Source organism: Polypterus senegalus, chromosome 13 (assembly GCF_016835505.1).
Source record: "Polypterus senegalus isolate Bchr_013 chromosome 13, ASM1683550v1, whole genome shotgun sequence".
Classification (NCBI taxonomy): Eukaryota; Metazoa; Chordata; class Cladistia; order Polypteriformes; family Polypteridae; genus Polypterus; species Polypterus senegalus.
In genome coordinates, this window is record NC_053166.1 from 122,794,467 (window position 1) to 122,815,882 (window position 21,416).

A 21,416-nucleotide genomic window follows, 5' to 3' on the forward strand; every position below is an offset into this window, starting at 1 on the left:
TGAGATTTTTGCAAATTTATTAAAAATAAAAAAATTGAGAAAGCACATGTATAAAAGTATTCACAGCCTTTGCCATGAAGCTCAAAATTGAGCTCAGGTGCATCCTGTTTCCCCTGATCATCCTTGAGATGTTTCTGCAGCTTAATTGGAGTCCACCTGTGGTAAATTCAGTTGATTGGACATGATTTGGAAAGGCACACACCTGTCTATATAAGGTCCCACAGTTGACAGTTCATGTCAGAGCACAAACCAAGCATGAAGTCAAAGGAATTGTCTGTAGACCTGCGAGACAGGATTGTCTCAAGGCACAAATCTGGGGAAGGTTACAGAAATATTTCTGCTGCTTTGAAGGTCCCAATGAGCACAGTGGCCTCCATCATCCATAAGCGGAAGAAGTTTGAAACCACCAGGACTCTTCCTAGAGCTGGCCGGCCATCTAAACTGAGCGATCGGGGAAGAAGGGCCTTAGTCAGGGAGGTGACCAAGAACCCAATGGTCACTCTGTCAGAGCTCCAGAGGTCCTCTGTGGAGAGAGAAGAACCTTCCAGAAGGACAACCATCTCTGCAGCAATCCACCAATCAGGCCTGTATGGTAGAGTGGCCAGACAGAAGCCACTCCTTAGTAAAAGGCACATGGCAGCCCGCCTGGAGTTTGCCAAAAGGCACCTGAAGGACTCTCAGACAATGAGAAACAAAATTCTCTGGTCCAATGAAACAAAGATTGAACTCTTTGGTGTGAATGCCAGGTGTCACGTATGGAGGAAACCAGGCACCGCTCATCACCAGGCCAATACCATCCCTACAGTGAAGCATGGTGGTGGCAGCATCATGCTGTAGGGATGCTTTTCAGCGGCAGGAACTGGGAGACTAGTCAGGATAAAGGGAAAGATGACTGTAGCAATGTACAGTGACATCCTGAATGAAAACCTGCTCCAGAGCGCTCTTGACCTCAGACTGGGGTGACGGTCCATCTTTCAGCAGGACAACGACCCTAAGCACACAGCCAAGATATCAAAGGAGTGGCTTCAGGACAACTCCGTGAATGTCCTTGAGTGGCCCAGCCAGAGCCCAGACTTGAATCTGATTGAACATCTCTGGAGAGATATTAAAATGCCTGTGCACTGACGCTTCCCATCCAACCTGATGGAGCTTGAGAGGTGCTGAAAAGAGGAATGGGCGAAACTGGCCAAAGATAGGTGTGCCAAGCTTGTGGCATCATATTCAAAAAGACTTGAGGCTGTAATTGCTGCCAAAGTTGCATCGACAAAGTATTGAGCAAAGGCTGTGAATACTTATGTACATGTGATTTCTCAGTTTTTTTATTTTTAATAAATTTGCAAAAACCTCATGTAAACTTTTTTTCATGTTGTCATTATGGGGTGTTGTGTGTAGAATTCTGAAGAAAAAAATGAATTTAATCCATTTTGGAATAAGGCTGTAACATAACAAAATGTGTAAAAAGTGATGTGCTGTGAATACTTTCCGGATGCACTGTATGTAGGTTTAGCTCCTGTCTTGAACACAATAGTAGCGGGATTGACTTTACAACAGCAAAATTTAACTGAATACAGCAGGTTCAATAACAGATAGATGTCTGTTTGAATTACTGTATATGCAACAATCCAAGGTATGCTCTGCACTGGTTTATAAAATATTACATAAAAAGAGTCTGGAAAATGAGTAACTGTCCTATGTTGACTTACCTGTGGTGCACCATCTATCTCATCAATGACCAGACAATTGGGCTTTTCATTTGCTCCCAAGACGGACTTCATCTGAGTTGCTGTGTCTATTTTCTTCTGGAAGGCTTCAGCACTACGATCATCACTGAAGGAGTCAAGAAGATTGAGTTTAGCATATTCAAGAGAGAGAGCGAGAACCCAAATATCACAAGAAGCCACGTCTACCTTGCATTCATCTCCACCACGTTGTACCCAGCATGTTTTGCAATGATGTGTGCCAGAGTTGTTTTTCCAAGGCCAGGGGGGCCACTCAGCAGTGCAACCTATTGATGCAAGCATTGCTCTGTGTAAAGAACAGTTTCATGCTATGCTCTGCAATAAATATCTGCTTCACAAAAAATACTCTACGGTCAACTAGTTTAAAATGACAAACCACTAACCATGACCTTGAACAACTGATGAAAGCTCTTCCTACCTTGAACTTGGGCCTGTTGTGCTGGTCTAAATCGGCTTCCAAAATCTCCTCAGTTATTTGTGTCTTTGTTTTCCACTTCTGCTGTTGTTCCTTTTGTTGCTTAAAGGGTTGTCTGTTCTCAGGAACAGAGGGCTTGGCTCTCCATGCAGACTTCTCTTTTCCAAATACCACTGTGTCCCATAGTTTTAGCCACTTTAGTAAGCATCGATTTGTGTACTTGAAAAAGGAAAAATGGAACAAAATTAAACTGGTATATACTCTCCAAGAGGTTTTGTGCTCAGGGAACCAGGTTACCAGGGGGCACAGACCCCATCACATCAAATAAAAAGAAAGCAGTTCAAATTCTTCATAATTTGGATATTGTATTTGTACTTTTCTTAACAGAAATCAACACAAATAAAAAGAAAAGAAAATAGACATCCACCAAGTGCTAATACCTGGAATGAAAAAGAGAATTAAAATGATGGAAAAAACCTACATCATCACTGAGCAGCTCTGTGTAACGCATGGGAGTAAATTTGTCTACCCAGAGACGGCTAGTACTGGAGTCTTCATCATCAGACTCTTCATCCTCTAGGCCATCAATTTCACTGAACTCATTATCAACCTGACTGAAACACAAAGAAAAACTAATTGGTTACAGTAATGAATGTACTGTAAGAGAAAGAGTCAAACGTCACAAGTGTGCTTGGTACAGAACAATATTTGTAAAAACATATTGACTCGCTTTCCAAATCACAAAATTATACCCATTTAAATCCAAAGCAGCTTTTAGTTTTCTTTTTTGGCAGGGAGCAGAAACCAGGTGAGGAACTATATATTGTACCTAATGTATTCAAAGCATGTCAACATTAGCATATCTTCCAACAGAAAACTAATATTTATTGTTTTTTTATTAAATAGGTTGTATTCCCTTTGAATTACTTCAATGTTAATCTTATAAACATGGTTATAAAGAAATTCTTGTAAAACATACCTGCAAAAAAGCCAAAAGCACTACACTCAAACTGCCTCATCATTTAGATTGAAATTATTAGTGTATCAATCCAGTGATAATGCATTCATCACATGCTGCTCTATACTCGCCTGGCTGCTTAACAGTATGACTTACAGACAAATAATGCAGGTTTTACCATTTTGCAAGTAGATGATATCAGCAATATATTTGGACCTTGTCTTGCATGATGTTGTATGCATTTAACCAAAAACAATCTGGCTGCAGAGGGAGAGACATTCCCAAGTCTATCACTTTAGCACTCTCTCTCTCTCTGGGTGGACCATAGATACATCGAGAAGCTATGGCAGAGGAGGAATGCTCAGTTCTCATCAAAAATGTACTGATGTTAGGATGAAACTCTGCAGCAGTTGTCCCTTATAAAACTCTGATTCTAACACTTAATCCCAAACATTTTTTAAATTAAATTAAAACAAAAAAAAAAATACATCAGAAGTGTTTTTTCTTTAGCCCAGAAAATACAATACAGAATGGCTGTTCTACAAAGAATGTGGAGAGCTAGGACTCTGTCCCAAATAATTAAATTAATCAGGTTTATATTGACAATGTTCTTCATTAATGTAATAAAGTTGCACTGATCCCTTTCCCAGACATTACATGGGGTACGAAATTCTTGCTTAATGTGTGATGAGCATTGTATTAAAGCCGATAGATTTGCATTGTCTTCCAATGTGCAATTTCCTATATTGGACTGCTAAAGCTGCCTTGTGTACGTTTGCATGTGACTGTGCCAATGAGGATGAACAGCTGCTTAGGATGCTAAAATAACAGTAACCCTGTGACATTGGATTATAGTGAATCTAGCAAGCACTTTCATGTGTATGTAAAGCTGCTAGAAAATATCAAGACACTTATAAATGTGAGTTCAGCAGTTATTAATTGATTCACACCCAATTTCTCTACATTAATCTCTGTTAAATATAAATCAAAACAACATTTACTGTATTTCTTATTTTTCATCCACTAAGTTAAAGCTTAATTTACTTAAAAAGAATGTTTTGATCCTGTGACTCTTAAACGGGGGGGAGGTGTTGGGTGGTTAATGGTTTGGTAACACAAAAAAGAACACACACACACACACACACACACTGAATGATATATAAAAACAAATCCTTGAACGTGCATGATGCAATTCTCCCATCTAAACTGGAAAAGACAACACAGTATATCTTCCAATTAAAAACTATAATGTAAACTTCTTCTTTCCACACCACCATTACAAATTTTCTTTTATACATACTTTTAAAGCAATTTGTAGTAATGTGCATGGCATGTGCCACTAGCAAAACTGACAGCAGAGCAAACAAGGAATTTGCTAATGAAGACAAAGAAGTGAAATTAATTCAAAGTATAGAGTTAAACTACAACAAAGTGGAATAAAATGGCATGGTGCATCCAAGAAATAAAAATAAAGCAAGACAGTGTAATGTATACTTGGATTGCATTGGAATAAACTGAAGTTTTCAAGCATATGCAGTAGTAGTCTTTATAGAGTTACATTTTAAGTACAGTTAAAAAAAAATGAAAAAAGAAAATGTACACAGTGTAACATTCAGGGACTTAGTTAACAGTTTTTTTTAATCAAAATATTAAACACTTTTGCAATAGTGGATCATATTAAGATAAATAACTGATAAAGGAATTAAAATAACATGTGCTAGCATATTACATAAAAAATGCAATAGTATATAGGCATCTCAAAATAGGGTTCTCAAATAACTTTCATAAAGTGCAGATTTTGATTCAAGTTATGTATAATCTGTAGATCTTGTAGTAGTGTTTGTTGTTAGTAGTGGTGGGAGTAAATCTAACTTTAATGAAAGTTCAAATGTCTTTAAACAAGTGCTACAATAGACTGGCACCATGTCCACGGTTTGTTTCTGCCATGCGCCCTATGCTAGCTGCGTTAGGCTTCTGCATTCCCTATGACCACGATCTGAATTATGTGGGTGAGAAATTGACATGACATTTCCTTAAACATAGCATTTGTGAGAGTGCCTGGTGAAGAATTAAAATTTACGTTGAAGTGTCACACTAAAATATTTTGCTGCATCAGATCACGATGAGCAGAAGGTAATTGTGAATCTTTCACAAATAAAATGGTGTCAGAGAAATATTTAATCATTATGTTCTGCAGAGAATGCAACGTGAAGGTTGTTTTCGGTGTAATGCGACTATTTGAATAACGTGTGTTACCAAGCCACACTTGCTCTCATTAATGGAAGAGGATTAGAAAAAAATTAGACGAGAACAGGCCATTCAAGCCCAACAAAGCTCACCAATCCTAGCCACCTAGTTTCTTGAAAATAAAGTCAATTATCAACGGTCCCTAAAGTCCTACTGACTACCACAATACTTGGCAATTTATTCCATGCGTCCTTGGCTCCCTGTGTGAAGAATAACTTAACATTTGTGCAAAATTTACCCTTAAGAAGTTTCTAACTGCGTCAACATGTTTTTGTTTGACTCATTTTACAACAGCCTGAATCAACCATACTATTTATTTTATAATAAAAACTTCAATAATTACATCTCTTAATCTGCTTGCTAAAACTGAAATGGTTCAACTCCTGGAACCTTTTCACATAACTCATACCATGTAGTCCTGGAATCTGCCCATTTGCTTTCTCTGGACTAATTCTACCACTGCTATGTCACTTTCCAGCCCAGAGACCAAAACTGCATGCAGAACACCACGTGAGACCTCACCAGTGTGTTATAAAGCTTAAGCATAACTTCCTTTGATCTGCACTTTACATATCATGCTATATAACAACATTCCGTTAGCCTTCTTAATGGCTTTAGTATGCTGTCTGGATATTGATAGTGAGGAGTCCCAGAATTTCACATTAGAAAATGGACAAAGCAAAAACAAAAGGAAACAAGCACTTTTGTGCATGGCCCTATTATACTGTCTAATAAAGTTAGTAGTAATATCAGTATTCTGGTAATACAAGCATTTTGATGGCAATAGATGACAGGTTTTATCAATCTTTAATAACACGACTGAAATGCTAGACAACCTTGATTATCCTGTCTTTATAAAAAAACATAATTGCATTTTGCAAGTATAACTTACACAGAATAATATTTGCATATTTTTATATATTGCAGTTTGTGGTAGCACAGTAAATGAGTTATTAGTGCTGCTTTCTCAGTGACCTAAAGACCTAGGTGTAAATTCTAGCACAGTTATAATCTGTGTATCTGGGTTTTTTCCTGCATTCTAAAAAATGTTTTAGGTTCCATGGTGTCTAACTAGCCACGTGTGAATGTGCCGTGCAATGGACTGATGAAGCAACCAGCCTCAGTCAGCATCTTTCACCAGTTTCAAAACACATTTTAGATTTATCTGGAAACTACCCCTACATGTATGCATTAATTACAGTATTAACTTTCTTACACCGTAAGCAAAAGTGGATTCTGATTATCATTTCTTATACAGTATGTATGAAGCATCTACAGGTTAAACAGACCAATTGAAAAGTCAATTGTATTGCTGAGCTTATGCCTAAATGTACTCTGAACATATTGATGGCATACTGAAAATAATAAAATTAATTCATATATAAGGTCACAAGAGAATTTAGTTATAATCTTGTATCTTTTTCAAAGTAAATACAATCCATTTAGTTATTTTTGGAGGCATGCACTAATATTCTATAATATGGATTGTATCACGCTTACCTCAATTATTTCATTTAGAGAAATCAGGGTTTTCTTTTTGCATTTGTAAAACAAAAAATTTTGAGAATGACACAAATATTAAAAACTAAGATGGCAAACTTTGTGAAAATTATGATGGCAATTTGCATATACTCCAGAATGTTATGAAGAGTGATCAGATGAATTGCAATTAATTGCAAAGTCCCCCTTTGCCATGAAAATGAACTTAATCCCAAAAAAAAAAACATTTCTACTGCATTTCATTTCAGTGATCCTCTCGTTAACACCGATGAGAGTGTTGACGAGGACAAGGCTGGCAATCACTGTCATGCTGACTGAGTTAGAACAGAGTGGTTAAATTTGCTGTGAAGGCGGCTTCATGGCGCCCAAGAAAGTCCAGCAGGCACCAGAAATGTCTCCTAAAGTTGATTCAGCTATGTGATCGGGGTACCACCAGTGCAGAGCTTGCTCAGGAATGGCAGCACACAGGTGTCCGTGCATCTGCACACACAGTGAGGCAAAGACTTTTGTAGGATGGCCTGGTGTCAGGAAGGGCAGCAAAAAAGCCACTTCTCTCCAAGAAAACCATCAGGGACAGACTGATATTCTGCAAAAGGTACAGGGATTGGACTGGGGTAAAGTCATTTTCCCAGATGAATCCCCTTTCCAATTGTTTGGGGCATCCAGGAAAAAAAAAAGATTGTCCAGAGAAGAAAAGGTGAGCGATACCATCAGTCCTGTGTCATGCTAACAGTAAAGCATCCCGAGACCATTCATGTGTGGCTTTGCTTTGCAGCTGAGGGAGTGGGCTCACTCACAATTTTGCCTAAGAACACAGTCATGAATAAAGAATGGCATCAAAAAATCTTCCGAGCTACTTTTCCCAACCATCCAAGAACAGTTTGGTAATAAACAATGCCTTTTCCAGCATGATGGAGCACCGTGCCATAAGGCAAAAGTGATAACTAAGTGGCTTGGGGAAGAAAACATCGAAATTTGGGGTCCATGGCCAGGAAAAAAAAAATCACCAGCTCTTAATCCCATTGAGAACTTGTGATCAATCCTCAAGAGGTGGGTGGACAAACAAAAATCCACCAATTCTGACAAATTCCAAGCATCAATTATTTAAGAATGGGCTGCCATCAATAAGAATTTGGCCCAGAAGTTGATTGACAGCATGCCAGGGCAAATTGCAGAGGTCTTGAAAAAGAAGGGGAAAACTGCAAATATTGACTGTTTGCATAGACATAATGTAATTGTCAATAAAAGCCTTTGAAACTTATGAAATGCTTGTAATTATATTTCAGTATATCATAGAAACATCTGACAAAAAGATCTAAAAACACTGAAGCAGCAAACTTTGTGAAAATTAATATTTGTTATTCTCAAAACTTTTCACAACGACTGTAACATATTCACAAATTAATTTTCATACATAGTTTATCAATGATACATTATAAATGAGATCCTTAGTAAAAATTGTCCTCTCTGAAACAGACATTGTATGTCTGGAAATATCCCAGAAATATTAGAGGTTCTACTGCTCTGACAGTGAACAACAGATTGGTTTTAATAGACAACCAGTTGGTGAAATCTAGTGGCCCAGGAAACCAACTTTACCCGACAAAAATACAAAAGAATCTTTTAAAAAAAAAGGTGCAGTGACTAACCTGTTTATTTGGTTGGATAGCCTTTGGCATTCCTCCATCACTCGCCTATGGTGCTAAAAGAAATAGAAATATAACCTTGTAAATATAAAAGCTGCCTATTTAAAAGGGACATCTATCTAGTTAAATAATGCAGCTTGCAACATCCTAACTTAATACACTACTGGAAACTACACAAAGCAGTTAAAGCAGTTGACTGCTTGTTTGGTTTAAAGCATTAATGATTTTTGCCTAATACAGATTTTGCATATTTATAAAGAAACCTGTAGATTTTAATGTGGAAGAACAGCCTAAGTGGAACTGAACTGTTACCATCTAAACCTGTATTAGTTATTTCACTACCTTTGAAATAGTTTACATATTATAAACACTTCTGTGAAATAAGACCGCATACTTCTTGTGCAATGCTGTCCTTTAAGGTTGAGAAAGGGACTCCAAGCAGATTCAGCTGCCTCTGATTATTCCAGCCTGCTTCTGCATCCTGAAGCTAAAAGAGGGAAAAAAAGTAAAAATAAAATTATCTGGATCCGCATTCTGTATGCTACTATACATCTATGCCAACAACAAGGTCCAGTAGGAAACATGAAATCATGTAAACTTAACCACCTTGCATGTCTCAATTTCCCCCCTTGAAGGCAGAGACAAAACACATCTGCCTGAAATTAATCACTATAGACGTGGGTTAGAATTCCACAGACTCAAAGAACAAGAAAACTGCAGCATTGAAAGACAAGGTGTGTAGACCCATACTATTCAGCTGGATTTTTAAAAAGGCATTTTATTGAACTTCCTAATCAAATTTTAAAAAATAACATTTTGAAATATCCATGCACAAAACTTTACAGTACATTAGCATTTACAAGGCTGCCTGTCTCAGGTGTGATTGGAGGATGTTTTATAAGTAATATTTGCAACTGCTTTCTGATATGTGCAATATATACTTATAAAACACTTTCAAGATCACTTTGACAATTATTTTTACCCGTAAGATTCACAGATTCTGTTTCACAGATAGCTTTCAGCAAAAATACAAGTACTGTTGTACAACACATTCAATCTGAATGGGGGGGGGTGCAATAGTGAGGGTTTGAGAAACTTGTTCACCTGCACACCAGTGCCAGAATCATCATCTTTCAACACCATAAATACACGGATCCCATCACTGGAAGTCACATTAACGTAGTCCTCAATGAAAGGTGGCCTTTTCAGGACTTGGGTCCGCACTGGCTTTACTGGGGTCTCTTGAAGAGGTGCCATATCACTGATGTCAAGCAAATTCTGGAACAAAAGCTTTGAGTTCCTAACAAGAAATACATTTTTAGTTGATTTAGGTTTGAAGAGACTTGAATTATACTGGTGTGGAGCAGACAACTGATTGTTAAGTAAAATTGACAGCCCATAGTCATACCCATCTAAGTAGAGCATTCAGACAGACTTTATTCGTTCCAAGCGGAAATTCTGTCATTTACAGAAGCTCAAGGAATATTATATATATAAAAAAAAAAAAAAACACACACAACAGCAGCCCACCCCGCCCTGGAATACACTCAAGAATTACCAAAAAAAAAAACAAAAAAAACAGACTGACTTAGCAAATGATAAGAGGGAGTAGTCACAGAAAGGCACTACAGAGGTTTTTCCTGTAGGTATGAATGAGAACCAGACATGTTTTCACCTTTACTGAATAACTGGTTTACTAAAACTATTTAATGCTGGTGTGTCCTAGAGAAAATGTGCAGCATTGTTCATAATGAACATCAGTTTTGTCTTTATTCTCTCCTCCAATACACTTTTCAGGATTTTGAGTGCATCACAAAACTGTGCCTCCATTCCAGCCCAGCACACTACAGCACAGAAAAAAAATAAAAATCACAGAGTCATGGAATAATTGAAGGAAGTCATGAACCACAGAAAAGTAGACAGAACTGCTCCTTGTGGATGTTCACAACACTGGAGCACCACATTTGAGACACAGACAAAACAACAATAAAATAATACTGTAGTTAGTTATTCATAAACTGGTAAAAAATGTAATTGCATAAAAGCAGCCATATTTCTCAGAAACAATATTAACTAATGTATATTATACACATGTACAAACAGTGAGGCAATTCTGAAAGAATAGTTTGCATAAATGTGATTGCTAATATTGGGATCACAAGGGTTGCATTAAAAAAATCTTGATATATATGGAAAAAGAAAAAAACAGGAAACTCTGCATTGCAAAAACTGCAATTCCATAAACAGTAAATAACTTAAATTTGCATTTTGTTTCTCAAGTTACAGCTCTGGCCTTCACCAAAGTACCTGTTCTCTGGCTTCCTGGTGTACTCCTCAGGTGAAGAGGGAGGGGTGATGTCATCGTGTTGGTCAGTACCAGTATGGTCGAAGTTCAGTTTTTTAACAGCTTCCAACTTTGGTCTCTTTGGCTTAGAAACTACAAAGGAATATCAGTCATAAGAAATCACACTTAAGGAGATAACCCACACATACATACAATGTATCTTTGAGATATGGGGCAACCACCAGGAGACCCCAATAAAAAAAAAAAATTAGGCACATGCACGGTGAATATACAAAGTAACGGTGACAGCGTCTGGGGAATGACCTGACCCTTGGATACGGTACGGGCGAAATAGCAGCTCTAACCAGTGACACCTAGTGTATAAATAATTTCAAATACAGTTTTTTACAATCGCTATGACAGTTTTTTCAAAACATTTAACAAGTTTCCTAAACTCTTAACACGGTTAGCACAACATCCGTCTTTGTAGGCTATACAATTAACACATTTCTTGTTGCTTTGATACAAAATGCATACAGTTAACACCAATTTAAAATGCTTGAACTTCTTTTACACACAAGCTCAACCAAGACCAAAACAATGTAATTTTACAGTCAAATTTACAAATGCTTTCACACTGTATGTCAGAACAGATAACATCATGTTCTAAACGTAACTTATATAGACTAAAGTCAAAATGAACAGCTGTTCATATTGTGAATTGAAACACAAATATATTCCCTGTATTTTATTCCATTGCCAATGAGAAACAGCTTATTGCAGTTATGCAAATATATAAATCACAACTGATTCCCATCTAGGAACCACACTCAGGTGTTGAGGTTTTTCCAATCACATGATCATATGTTCTAAAAGAGGACTCTTTGGGCTGATCTTGTGTGGAAAAGGAACAATATAGAGCAACACAAATAAAGAAAGAAAGAAAAAATGCCTAAACGAGGGAGAGGAAGACGAGTACCAGGACAATTGAGAGGAGTGGGGCAAGGTAGAGGAAGAGGAGCTAGAATGCATGGTGGCTCTCGAAGAAGGACCAGAGCTAGGGTAACTGATCAAATAAGAGCTACTATCATTGACCATGTCATAAACCATGGACTATCATACAAAGAGGCTAGTGAAAGCTCTCGAATGAAGAACAGGAACATGCTATTGTCAACATGGTGATTGCTGACAATGAAATAAAACTGAAGGACATTCATTCCAGAGTTGTAGAGGACAACCTTGTCTTTGGGAACATTGCAGCAATCAGCATAACATCCATTTCTTGGACTCTAGCTAAACACAGAGTCTGAATGAAACAACTATACAAAGTTCCTTGTGAAAGGAACAGTGAGCGCATCAAAGAACTCCGTCCTGTACGTCCAGGTAAGGTTATGCATTACAGTCATTACTGTACTATACACAGTGTGTTTTGCAGTAAACTACTCTATAAACCTGGAATGCATTACAGTAGTACATACAGTAGATATACAGTAGAGCACAGCATTTACATACACTGTGTGTAATTACTTTCAGAGAGTCATGGAGTTGGAGGCCAATCAAGTCCCACATGAAATTATCTATGTTGACGAGGCTGGCTTCAACTTGGCGAAAAGGCGTCGCCGTGCAAGAAACATAATAGGCCAAAGGGCCACAGTTACTGTGCCGGGCCAGAGAGGAGCCAACATCACCATGTGCGCCGCAATCTCCAACAACGGTGCACTCCTGCATAAATGTCAGATTGGCCCCTACAACACCAACCGCCTTCTCCTGTTTTTAGAAGACCTGCACGAAAGACTGGTGCCAGAGGAAGAAAGGGGACAGGTGAGAGACCACTTGCCAATATATGTTATCACATGGGACAATGTGGCATTCCACCATTCCTGTGCAGTCACAGCCTGGTTTGACGCCCATCCAAGGATGATGTCCCATTTCCTTGCCCCTTACTTCCCTTTCCTCAACCCCATTGAGGAGTTTTTCTCAGCCTGGAGATGGAATGTTTTTGACCATCGTCCACATGACCAAATGTCCCTCCTGGATGCAATGGATGCTGCATGCCAAGACATCACAGCTGAACACTGCCAGGGCTGGATAAGGCATGCCAAAAGATTCTTCCCACGATGCCTTGCCAGAGAAGATATCAGGTGTGATGTGGATGAGAACATGTGGCCAAATGCAGAAGACCGGGCTGAATAGAAGATTACTTTGGTTTTTTTTTATTATAATTCCGGTGTTTTTTCTGTTTGCATATCTTGCAGTAATGTCCTTTTGCAAATAAAGTCTGTACTGCAGCAGTTCTGTGTATTTTTTTTTTTACATACAGTAAACTGTACATTTTATAAAGCTACTCTGAGATGGTCATTCACTTTTTTGTATTGAATTTCTGCAGCAAAAGAAACAAAATGCATGCATTTACTAAACCCAACAAAACAAAAATGTCAAAAGGCTTCAAATATAAGGGCAGACCTGACACATAAAATAATGCAGTTTCTGTAATTTCAGTTGATGATAGTGTTTTTTTGTCAATGTGTTATGATTGACTAAATGTTCCTGTTGGAAGAGAACATGTGTTACTGTTTTGAATGTTTTGCTTGACATCGTGTACTGTGGTAGTTTATTATTGTATTTTGAAAATTAGTTTTGGGGTTTAGTTTACAATGTGTGATTTTGAGCATGAAATTAACTGTTTTGCCAATTGTGTGTTTTAGGTGTGTTGGTGCGTTAAGAGTTTAGGAAACTTGTTAAATGTTTTGAAAAAACTGTCATAGCGATTGTAAAAACTGTAAAATGCTTTAAAATATACATTTGTTCTTACAGTCAATTAAACAACATAGCTGTTTATAACTAATGTTGCCTAAAACAAACAGTGGAATTGGGGTTGCTAGCAAATGATGGATCAAAAAAGTTGAAAACAAACCTTTGGCTAGAGGACAGCGTTTTCCCAAGTGGAAAAAATACCTTTTTCTTTAAATAATTCCACGTTCCTGGCGCATGATTCATAATAGTATTTGTTAGTAGTGAGAGGATGCAAACGACCTTTTTTTTTTTTCGGACCTCAGTTTTGAAAAAGAACAGAACGAACTTTGATGCTTGGCAAAAGACGGGTGTAGCTCAAACTAGACAGATTCGAAAAGGGGCACAATGCATTACCCACAATAAGAACTAATGTAAATAAGTCCTTACCAGCACTTTCACCATTGCTCATAGACGCCAAAACCTCCAATTCGTCAGCAAACTGTTCTTCAAAGTTGTCCTCTAGATCATCCACCTCCTCGTAGTCTTCCATACTAGCACGCCGAACTGTTTACCCTAGTCTGGACTTTCCCGCGACACAGTTCAGAAGAAGCTATTCCGGGTTGTTATAGATCACGTGGGTAATGCTAAATTTTGATTGGAGGAGTCTACTGTCTGTCAAGCGCATAGGCGTATACATTGCTTTCTGTCTCTGAAAGAGATATGGAGGCTGCCAATGTGGATGATTTGCGCGTCCTTTATCAGAGCACAGACTTTATTGTACTGGACAAGCATTGGGACATCCGCATCGACAGTAAGCAGTGGTATGAGACGTGCACGGTGCAGAAGCAATTGAAGCGCAAATTTCCTGAGCTTGCTGACCCCAGCACTTACTACGGATTCAGGTGCCAACACCAAGCTAGTACAGATAAGTTGTGAAGCCGGGGTAGGTGGTAGGGTAGCATCTGAAAAAAAGGGTGACAGCTGGACTTCAGCTTGAAAAGATCAGTAATGCCATGTGATTATCAAAAAGTCTGAAGACGAATGAATAGAGATACCAGGGAGTGGCTTTATTATTCATTACTGCTGCTGCTACTGTTGAGTAATTTGGGTGATATCAGTGATATGCCGACTGTCTCAGGTTAACTACTACTGCAGGGCGAAATTCGACGTAGCCCAAATGCTATGTGCGAATTATTTACGTTTTTATTGTGGGAACTATTAGGTAGCTGCTGACGTTGACTGGCAAGGCGTTACCTCTTGGTCACCGTGATATTCATCAAGCACTTTGTTCTCCAGGTTCTGCCATCAACTGGACTTTTCTACCAGTGGAGCTCTCTGTGTTGCCCTTAACCGAAATGCAGCAGGAAGAGCGTATCGGTGCTTCAAGGAACGCCTGGCCACAAAAGCTTACCTGGCACTGGTATGTGGTTTCACTTCTGTTCTTTGCAAAATGCTGCCCAAACAGTTCACAGTGTTCTGCTGATACCCAAGCTGCTATTATTTCTTTAGGTACGCGGCCATCTCTCGAGAATCCGCATGACCATTGATTATGGAATTGGCAAAAACAGCACTGAGGGAATGACCCACATGATGTGTGCAGAAGGGACACCTGGTGAGAACTTCCCTAGGAAGTCTTTGGAAATTAGATTTGTTCCTCATCTTGTACCCTTCACCTATATAGTAACAGTATCTGCCACTGTTTGTTGTTCTGATGAAAGGCCTTATTTTTCTTGTCCATACAGGTTGTACAAATGTGAAGCCATGCAAAACAGAGCTTTTTGTGCTACAGTATGGGACATATGATGGTCAGCCGGTGACAAAGGTTCTGCTGCAGCCTTTGACAGGTACTATAGCCAGTTGTAGCATATTTTTTCAAAATACATAGTCTCACACAGTTGTTATTTCAATACTGATGAATATAAGAATTGTTGGTAGGTTGATATAAAGGGTAAACCACCCCACATAAACATTGCAGCTGCTGCACATCGGTTACCTTGAGTTTTAATTTCTGTAAAATAATTTTGCATCATCGTACTAAGAAGAGTAAGTCCTGTGAAAAGGTAAGTACACCCCTTGAAAATTGTTGCTTTTTCAATACATTTGAACAGGTAAACATTAGATCTTCATGCAAACCGTTTCTACAGAAAAAGATGATATATTTGCCTTTTCAATAATTTATTCAACAAAGAGATCAATAGATGTAGTGAGGAAATCGTAAATGCACCCTTGGCCTCAGAAGTTGGTATTTTTCCCTTTAGCGAAATTACTTATTTTGGGGAATTTGCATAACTGCCCATCCGTCTCAAACAGCAGCTCTGTAAAGTATTTGACCACTCTTTCATGCAAAACTCCTTCAGTGGCAAGATGTTTGTGAGTTTTCTTGCATGTACTGCATGTTTCAAACCCCACTCCTCTTTTCCAACATTTTAATGGGATTGAATCAGGACTTTGACTAAGCCAGTCCATAACCCTCTATTTTTTCTTTTGATCTGTTCCTTGGTGGATTTGCTAGTGTGCTTCTGATCATTATCGTTTGAAATGTCCATTTCTGGTTCAAATTCAACTTTCAGATGGATGGCTCACATTCTCCTCAAGCACAATTAGATATGATGCAGAATTTATAGTTGACTCAAAGTCTGTATGCTGCCAAGGCCCTGAGGCAACAAAACAATTCCAAACCATAACATTTCCACCCCCATGCTTCTCAGCTGGTATGAAGTTCTCTTGAAATGCTATCTTTAGGTTGTGCATAACAACTCTTTATCTTTATTTTGTCTGGCCTGAGTATTTTGTTCAAGGAGGCATGATTTTTGCCTATATGTTCAATGGCAAACTGTAGTCTTGCTCTGTTCTTTTTTTGGACAGCAAAGGTTTATTTCCAGGCATACTTCACAGGCAGGTCATATTTGTGCAATCTCTTCCAGATTGTAGATGCTCTCACTTTCAGATCAGATTTTTCAAACGTTACCAGTATATCCAGATATGACATTTTCGATGGAATTTGCTAGGCTGACTAGTCCTGGCCAAATTAGCATTAATTTGAAATCTTTGCAGCTTGTAAGTGATTTTCCTTATGGTGGAATGACCGATTTCAAATAGTTTGGTTATCTTTTTAAATACATCTTCAAAGTCATCGGCATCCAAAGGCATGATGATACCATACATGTCAATAACAAAGAAAACACCAAATCCTAGGAGATTCTGGTCATTGGCACCAAATCTGGAACACCTGATTCTCATTTTATGGATTTGAAGCAGTGATAAATGTAGAGGTGTACTTACTTTTTTCCATGTGGCAAATGTGTATTTTTGTTAATTTAGATTATGAGACTGAATACACCTTGTCAATTGTGTGTGTTATTTGTTAAAGTAATATGGGCTTTATCTGTAGACACTGTTTGTACAAAAGTCTAATGTTTTGCTTTTTGAATACGTTGAAAAAGCCAACAAATTCCATAGAGTGTACTTACATTTTCACATGACTGTATATTAATCTCATTGTCTTGCATGGGAAAGATTATACTTCCAGGTTACATCCAGAACCCTAACTTTGAGCAGATTTGAGAATGATGTATACTTCCTATTGTTTTTTTTTTTTTTTTGTTCTCTCTGCTATGAACAAACAGAACATCTATGCCCCCTTGTGGCAAGCTGCACCAACTGTAATAGTATGTGGTTTCTATTTTTGCTGACATTTGTACCCTTCTTCCCATTTTGATGGTGGTGTCTTAAATAGATGAGTTTCACCACCATTCAGGGAGAAAGGAAATAAAGAAACTGCATCATGCAGTTATGGCTTAGCAACATACCTAGACTTCTGTAGCTAGAAGAGGATGCAGTCGCGTGGTAGACCAATAAAACATTGTGCTGATATTTTGCAGGTAGGACTCACCAGCTCAGAGTACATTGCAGTGTAATTGGACACCCTATTGTTTGACCCATCCAAGGATGATCATCCTTTTTGGATTTCAGCAATGGATGCTGCATGCCAAGACATCACAGCTGAACACTGCCAGGGCTGGATAAGGCATGCCAAAAGATTCTTCCCACGATGCCTTGCCAGAGAAGATATCAGGTGTGATGTGGATGAGAACATGTGGCCAAATGCAGAAGACCGGGCTGAATAGAAGATTACTTTGGTTTTTTTATTATAATTCCGTGTTTTTCTGTTTGCATATCTTGCAGTAATGTCCTTTTGCAAATAAAGTCTGTACTGCAGCAGTTCTGTGTATTTTTTTTACATACAGTAAACTGTACATTTTATAAAGCTACTCTGAGATGGTCATTCACTTTTTTGTATTGAATTTCTGCAGCAAAAGAAACAAAATGCATGCATTTACTAAACCCAACAAAACAAAAATGTCAAAAGGCTTCAAATATAAGGGCAGACCTGACACATAAAATAATGCAGTTTCTGTAATTTCAGTTGATGATAGTGTTTTTTTGTCAATGTGTTATGATTGACTAAATGTTCCTGTTGGAAGAGAACATGTGTTACTGTTTTGAATGTTTTGCTTGACATCGTGTACTGTGGTAGTTTATTATTGTATTTTGAAAATTAGTTTTGGGGTTTAGTTTACAATGTGTGATTTTGAGCATGAAATTAACTGTTTTGCCAATTGTGTGTTTTAGGTGTGTTGGTGCGTTAAGAGTTTAGGAAACTTGTTAAATGTTTTGAAAAAACTGTCATAGCGATTGTAAAAAACTGTAAAATGCTTTAAAATATACATTTGTTCTTACAGTCAATTAAACAACATAGCTGTTTATAACTAATGTTGCCTAAAACAAACAGTGGAATTGGGGTTGCTAGCAAATGATGGATCAAAAAAGTTGAAAACAAACCTTTGGCTAGAGGACAGCGTTTTCCCAAGTGGAAAAAATACCTTTTTCTTTAAATAATTCCACGTTCCTGGCGCATGATTCATAATAGTATTTGTTAGTAGTGAGAGGATGCAAACGACCTTTTTTTTTTTTCGGACCTCAGTTTTGAAAAGAACAGAACGAACTTTGATGCTTGGCAAAAGACGGGTGTAGCTCAAACTAGACAGATTCGAAAAGGGGCACAATGCATTACCCACAATAAGAACTAATGTAAATAAGTCCTTACCAGCACTTTCACCATTGCTCATAGACGCCAAAACCTCCAATTCGTCAGCAAACTGTTCTTCAAAGTTGTCCTCTAGATCATCCACCTCCTCGTAGTCTTCCATACTAGCACGCCGAACTGTTTACCCTAGTCTGGACTTTCCCGCGACACAGTTCAGAAGAAGCTATTCCGGGTTGTTATAGATCACGTGGGTAATGCTAAATTTTGATTGGAGGAGTCTACTGTCTGTCAAGCGCATAGGCGTATACATTGCTTTCTGTCTCTGAAAGAGATATGGAGGCTGCCAATGTGGATGATTTGCGCGTCCTTTATCAGAGCACAGACTTTATTGTACTGGACAAGCATTGGGACATCCGCATCGACAGTAAGCAGTGGTATGAGACGTGCACGGTGCAGAAGCAATTGAAGCGCAAATTTCCTGAGCTTGCTGACCCCAGCACTTACTACGGATTCAGGTGCCAACACCAAGCTAGTACAGATAAGTTGTGAAGCCGGGGTAGGTGGTAGGGTAGCATCTGAAAAAAAGGGTGACAGCTGGACTTCAGCTTGAAAAGATCAGTAATGCCATGTGATTATCAAAAAGTCTGAAGACGAATGAATAGAGATACCAGGGAGTGGCTTTATTATTCATTACTGCTGCTGCTACTGTTGAGTAATTTGGGTGATATCAGTGATATGCCGACTGTCTCAGGTTAACTACTACTGCAGGGCGAAATTCGACGTAGCCCAAATGCTATGTGCGAATTATTTACGTTTTTATTGTGGGAACTATTAGGTAGCTGCTGACGTTGACTGGCAAGGCGTTACCTCTTGGTCACCGTGATATTCATCAAGCACTTTGTTCTCCAGGTTCTGCCATCAACTGGACTTTTCTACCAGTGGAGCTCTCTGTGTTGCCCTTAACCGAAATGCAGCAGGAAGAGCGTATCGGTGCTTCAAGGAACGCCTGGCCACAAAAGCTTACCTGGCACTGGTATGTGGTTTCACTTCTGTTCTTTGCAAAATGCTGCCCAAACAGTTCACAGTGTTCTGCTGATACCCAAGCTGCTATTATTTCTTTAGGTACGCGGCCATCTCTCGAGAATCCGCATGACCATTGATTATGGAATTGGCAAAAACAGCACTGAGGGAATGACCCACATGATGTGTGCAGAAGGGACACCTGGTGAGAACTTCCCTAGGAAGTCTTTGGAAATTAGATTTGTTCCTCATCTTGTACCCTTCACCTATATAGTAACAGTATCTGCCACTGTTTGTTGTTCTGATGAAAGGCCTTATTTTTCTTGTCCATACAGGTTGTACAAATGTGAAGCCATGCAAAACAGAGCTTTTTGTGCTACAGTATGGGACATATGATGGTCAGCCGGTGACAAAGGTTCTGCTGCAGCCTTTGACAGGTACTATAGCCAGTTGTAGCATATTTTTTCAAAATACATAGTCTCACACAGTTGTTATTTCAATACTGATGAATATAAGAATTGTTGGTAGGTTGATATAAAGGGTAAACCACCCCACATAAACATTGCAGCTGCTGCACATCGGTTACCTTGAGTTTTAATTTCTGTAAAATAATTTTGCATCATCGTACTAAGAAGAGTAAGTCCTGTGAAAAGGTAAGTACACCCCTTGAAAATTGTTGCTTTTTCAATACATTTGAACAGGTAAACATTAGATCTTCATGCAAACCGTTTCTACAGAAAAAGATGATATATTTGCCTTTTCAATAATTTATTCAACAAAGAGATCAATAGATGTAGTGAGGAAATCGTAAATGCACCCTTGGCCTCAGAAGTTGGTATTTTTCCCTTTAGCGGAAATTACTTATTTTGGGCAATTTGCATAACTGCCCATCCGTCTCAAACAGCAGCTCTGTAAAGTATTTGACCACTCTTTCATGCAAAACTCCTTCAGTGGCAAGATGTTTGTGAGTTTTCTTGCATGTACTGCATGTTTCAAACCCCCACTCCTCTTTTCCAACATTTTAATGGGATTCGAATCAGGACTTTGACTAAGCCAGTCCATAACCCTCTATTTTTTTCTTTTTGATCTGTTCCTTGGTGGATTTGCTAGTGTGCTTCTGATCATTATCGTGTTGAAATGTCCATTTCTGGTTCAAATTCAACTTTCAGATGGATGGCTCACATTCTCCTCAAGCACAATTAGATATGATGCAGAATTTATAGTTGACTCAAAGTCTGTATGCTGCCAAGGCCCTGAGGCAACAAAACAATTCCAAACCATAACATTTCCACCCCCATGCTTCTCAGCTGGTATGAAGTTCTCTTGAAATGCTATCTTTAGGTTGTGCATAACAACTCTTTATCTTTATTTTGTCTGGCCTGAGTATTTTGTTCAAGGAGGCATGATTTTTGCCTATATGTTCAATGGCAAACTGTAGTCTTGCTCTGTTCTTTTTTTGGACAGCAAAGGTTTATTTCCAGGCATACTTCACAGGCAGGTCATATTTGTGCAATCTCTTCCAGATTGTAGATGCTCTCACTTTCAGATCAGATTTTTCAAACGTTACCAGTATATCCAGATATGACATTTTCGATGGAATTTGCTAGGCTGACTAGTCCTGGCCAAATTAGCATTAATTTGAAATCTTTGCAGCTTGTAAGTGATTTTCCTTATGGTGGAATGACCGATTTCAAATAGTTTGGTTATCTTTTTAAATACATCTTCAAAGTCATCGGCATCCAAAGGCATGATGATACCATACATGTCAATAACAAAGAAAACACCAAATCCTAGGAGATTCTGGTCATTGGCACCAAATCTGGAACA

The 21,416-nt window shown here is 38.5% G+C and overlaps 2 protein-coding genes across 3 annotated transcripts in view; one reads left to right on the plus strand and one right to left on the minus strand.

Moving 5' to 3' along the window:
- The window catches only part of chtf18 (CTF18, chromosome transmission fidelity factor 18 homolog (S. cerevisiae)), a 41,029-nt gene extending 26,905 nt beyond the window's left edge, over positions 1 to 14,124 (minus strand). For both annotated transcript variants that reach the window (XM_039775872.1, XM_039775873.1), the window contains exons 1-9: positions 13,970 to 14,124; positions 10,813 to 10,942; positions 9,610 to 9,805; positions 8,900 to 8,992; positions 8,509 to 8,561; positions 2,636 to 2,768; positions 2,158 to 2,373; positions 1,908 to 2,005; positions 1,704 to 1,827 (exon numbers count right to left, since the gene is read on the minus strand). In XM_039775872.1, the coding sequence (XP_039631806.1) occupies positions 1,704 to 1,827; positions 1,908 to 2,005; positions 2,158 to 2,373; positions 2,636 to 2,768; positions 8,509 to 8,561; positions 8,900 to 8,992; positions 9,610 to 9,805; positions 10,813 to 10,942; positions 13,970 to 14,072 (1,146 nt within the window). In that variant the 5' untranslated portion in view covers positions 14,073 to 14,124. The remainder of the gene's footprint in view (positions 1 to 1,703; positions 1,828 to 1,907; positions 2,006 to 2,157; positions 2,374 to 2,635; positions 2,769 to 8,508; positions 8,562 to 8,899; positions 8,993 to 9,609; positions 9,806 to 10,812; positions 10,943 to 13,969) is intronic.
- An 81-nt stretch (positions 14,125 to 14,205) lies between these two features.
- rpusd1 (RNA pseudouridine synthase domain containing 1) lies at positions 14,206 to 17,459 on the plus strand. The gene is made up of 5 exons (XM_039776374.1): positions 14,206 to 14,424; positions 14,819 to 14,942; positions 15,032 to 15,134; positions 15,265 to 15,366; positions 17,404 to 17,459. Exons 1-5 carry the CDS (start codon positions 14,243 to 14,245, stop codon positions 17,457 to 17,459), a joined length of 567 nt encoding a protein of 188 aa, XP_039632308.1. The 5' UTR covers positions 14,206 to 14,242.
- Positions 17,460 to 21,416: the final 3,957 nt, after the last annotated feature.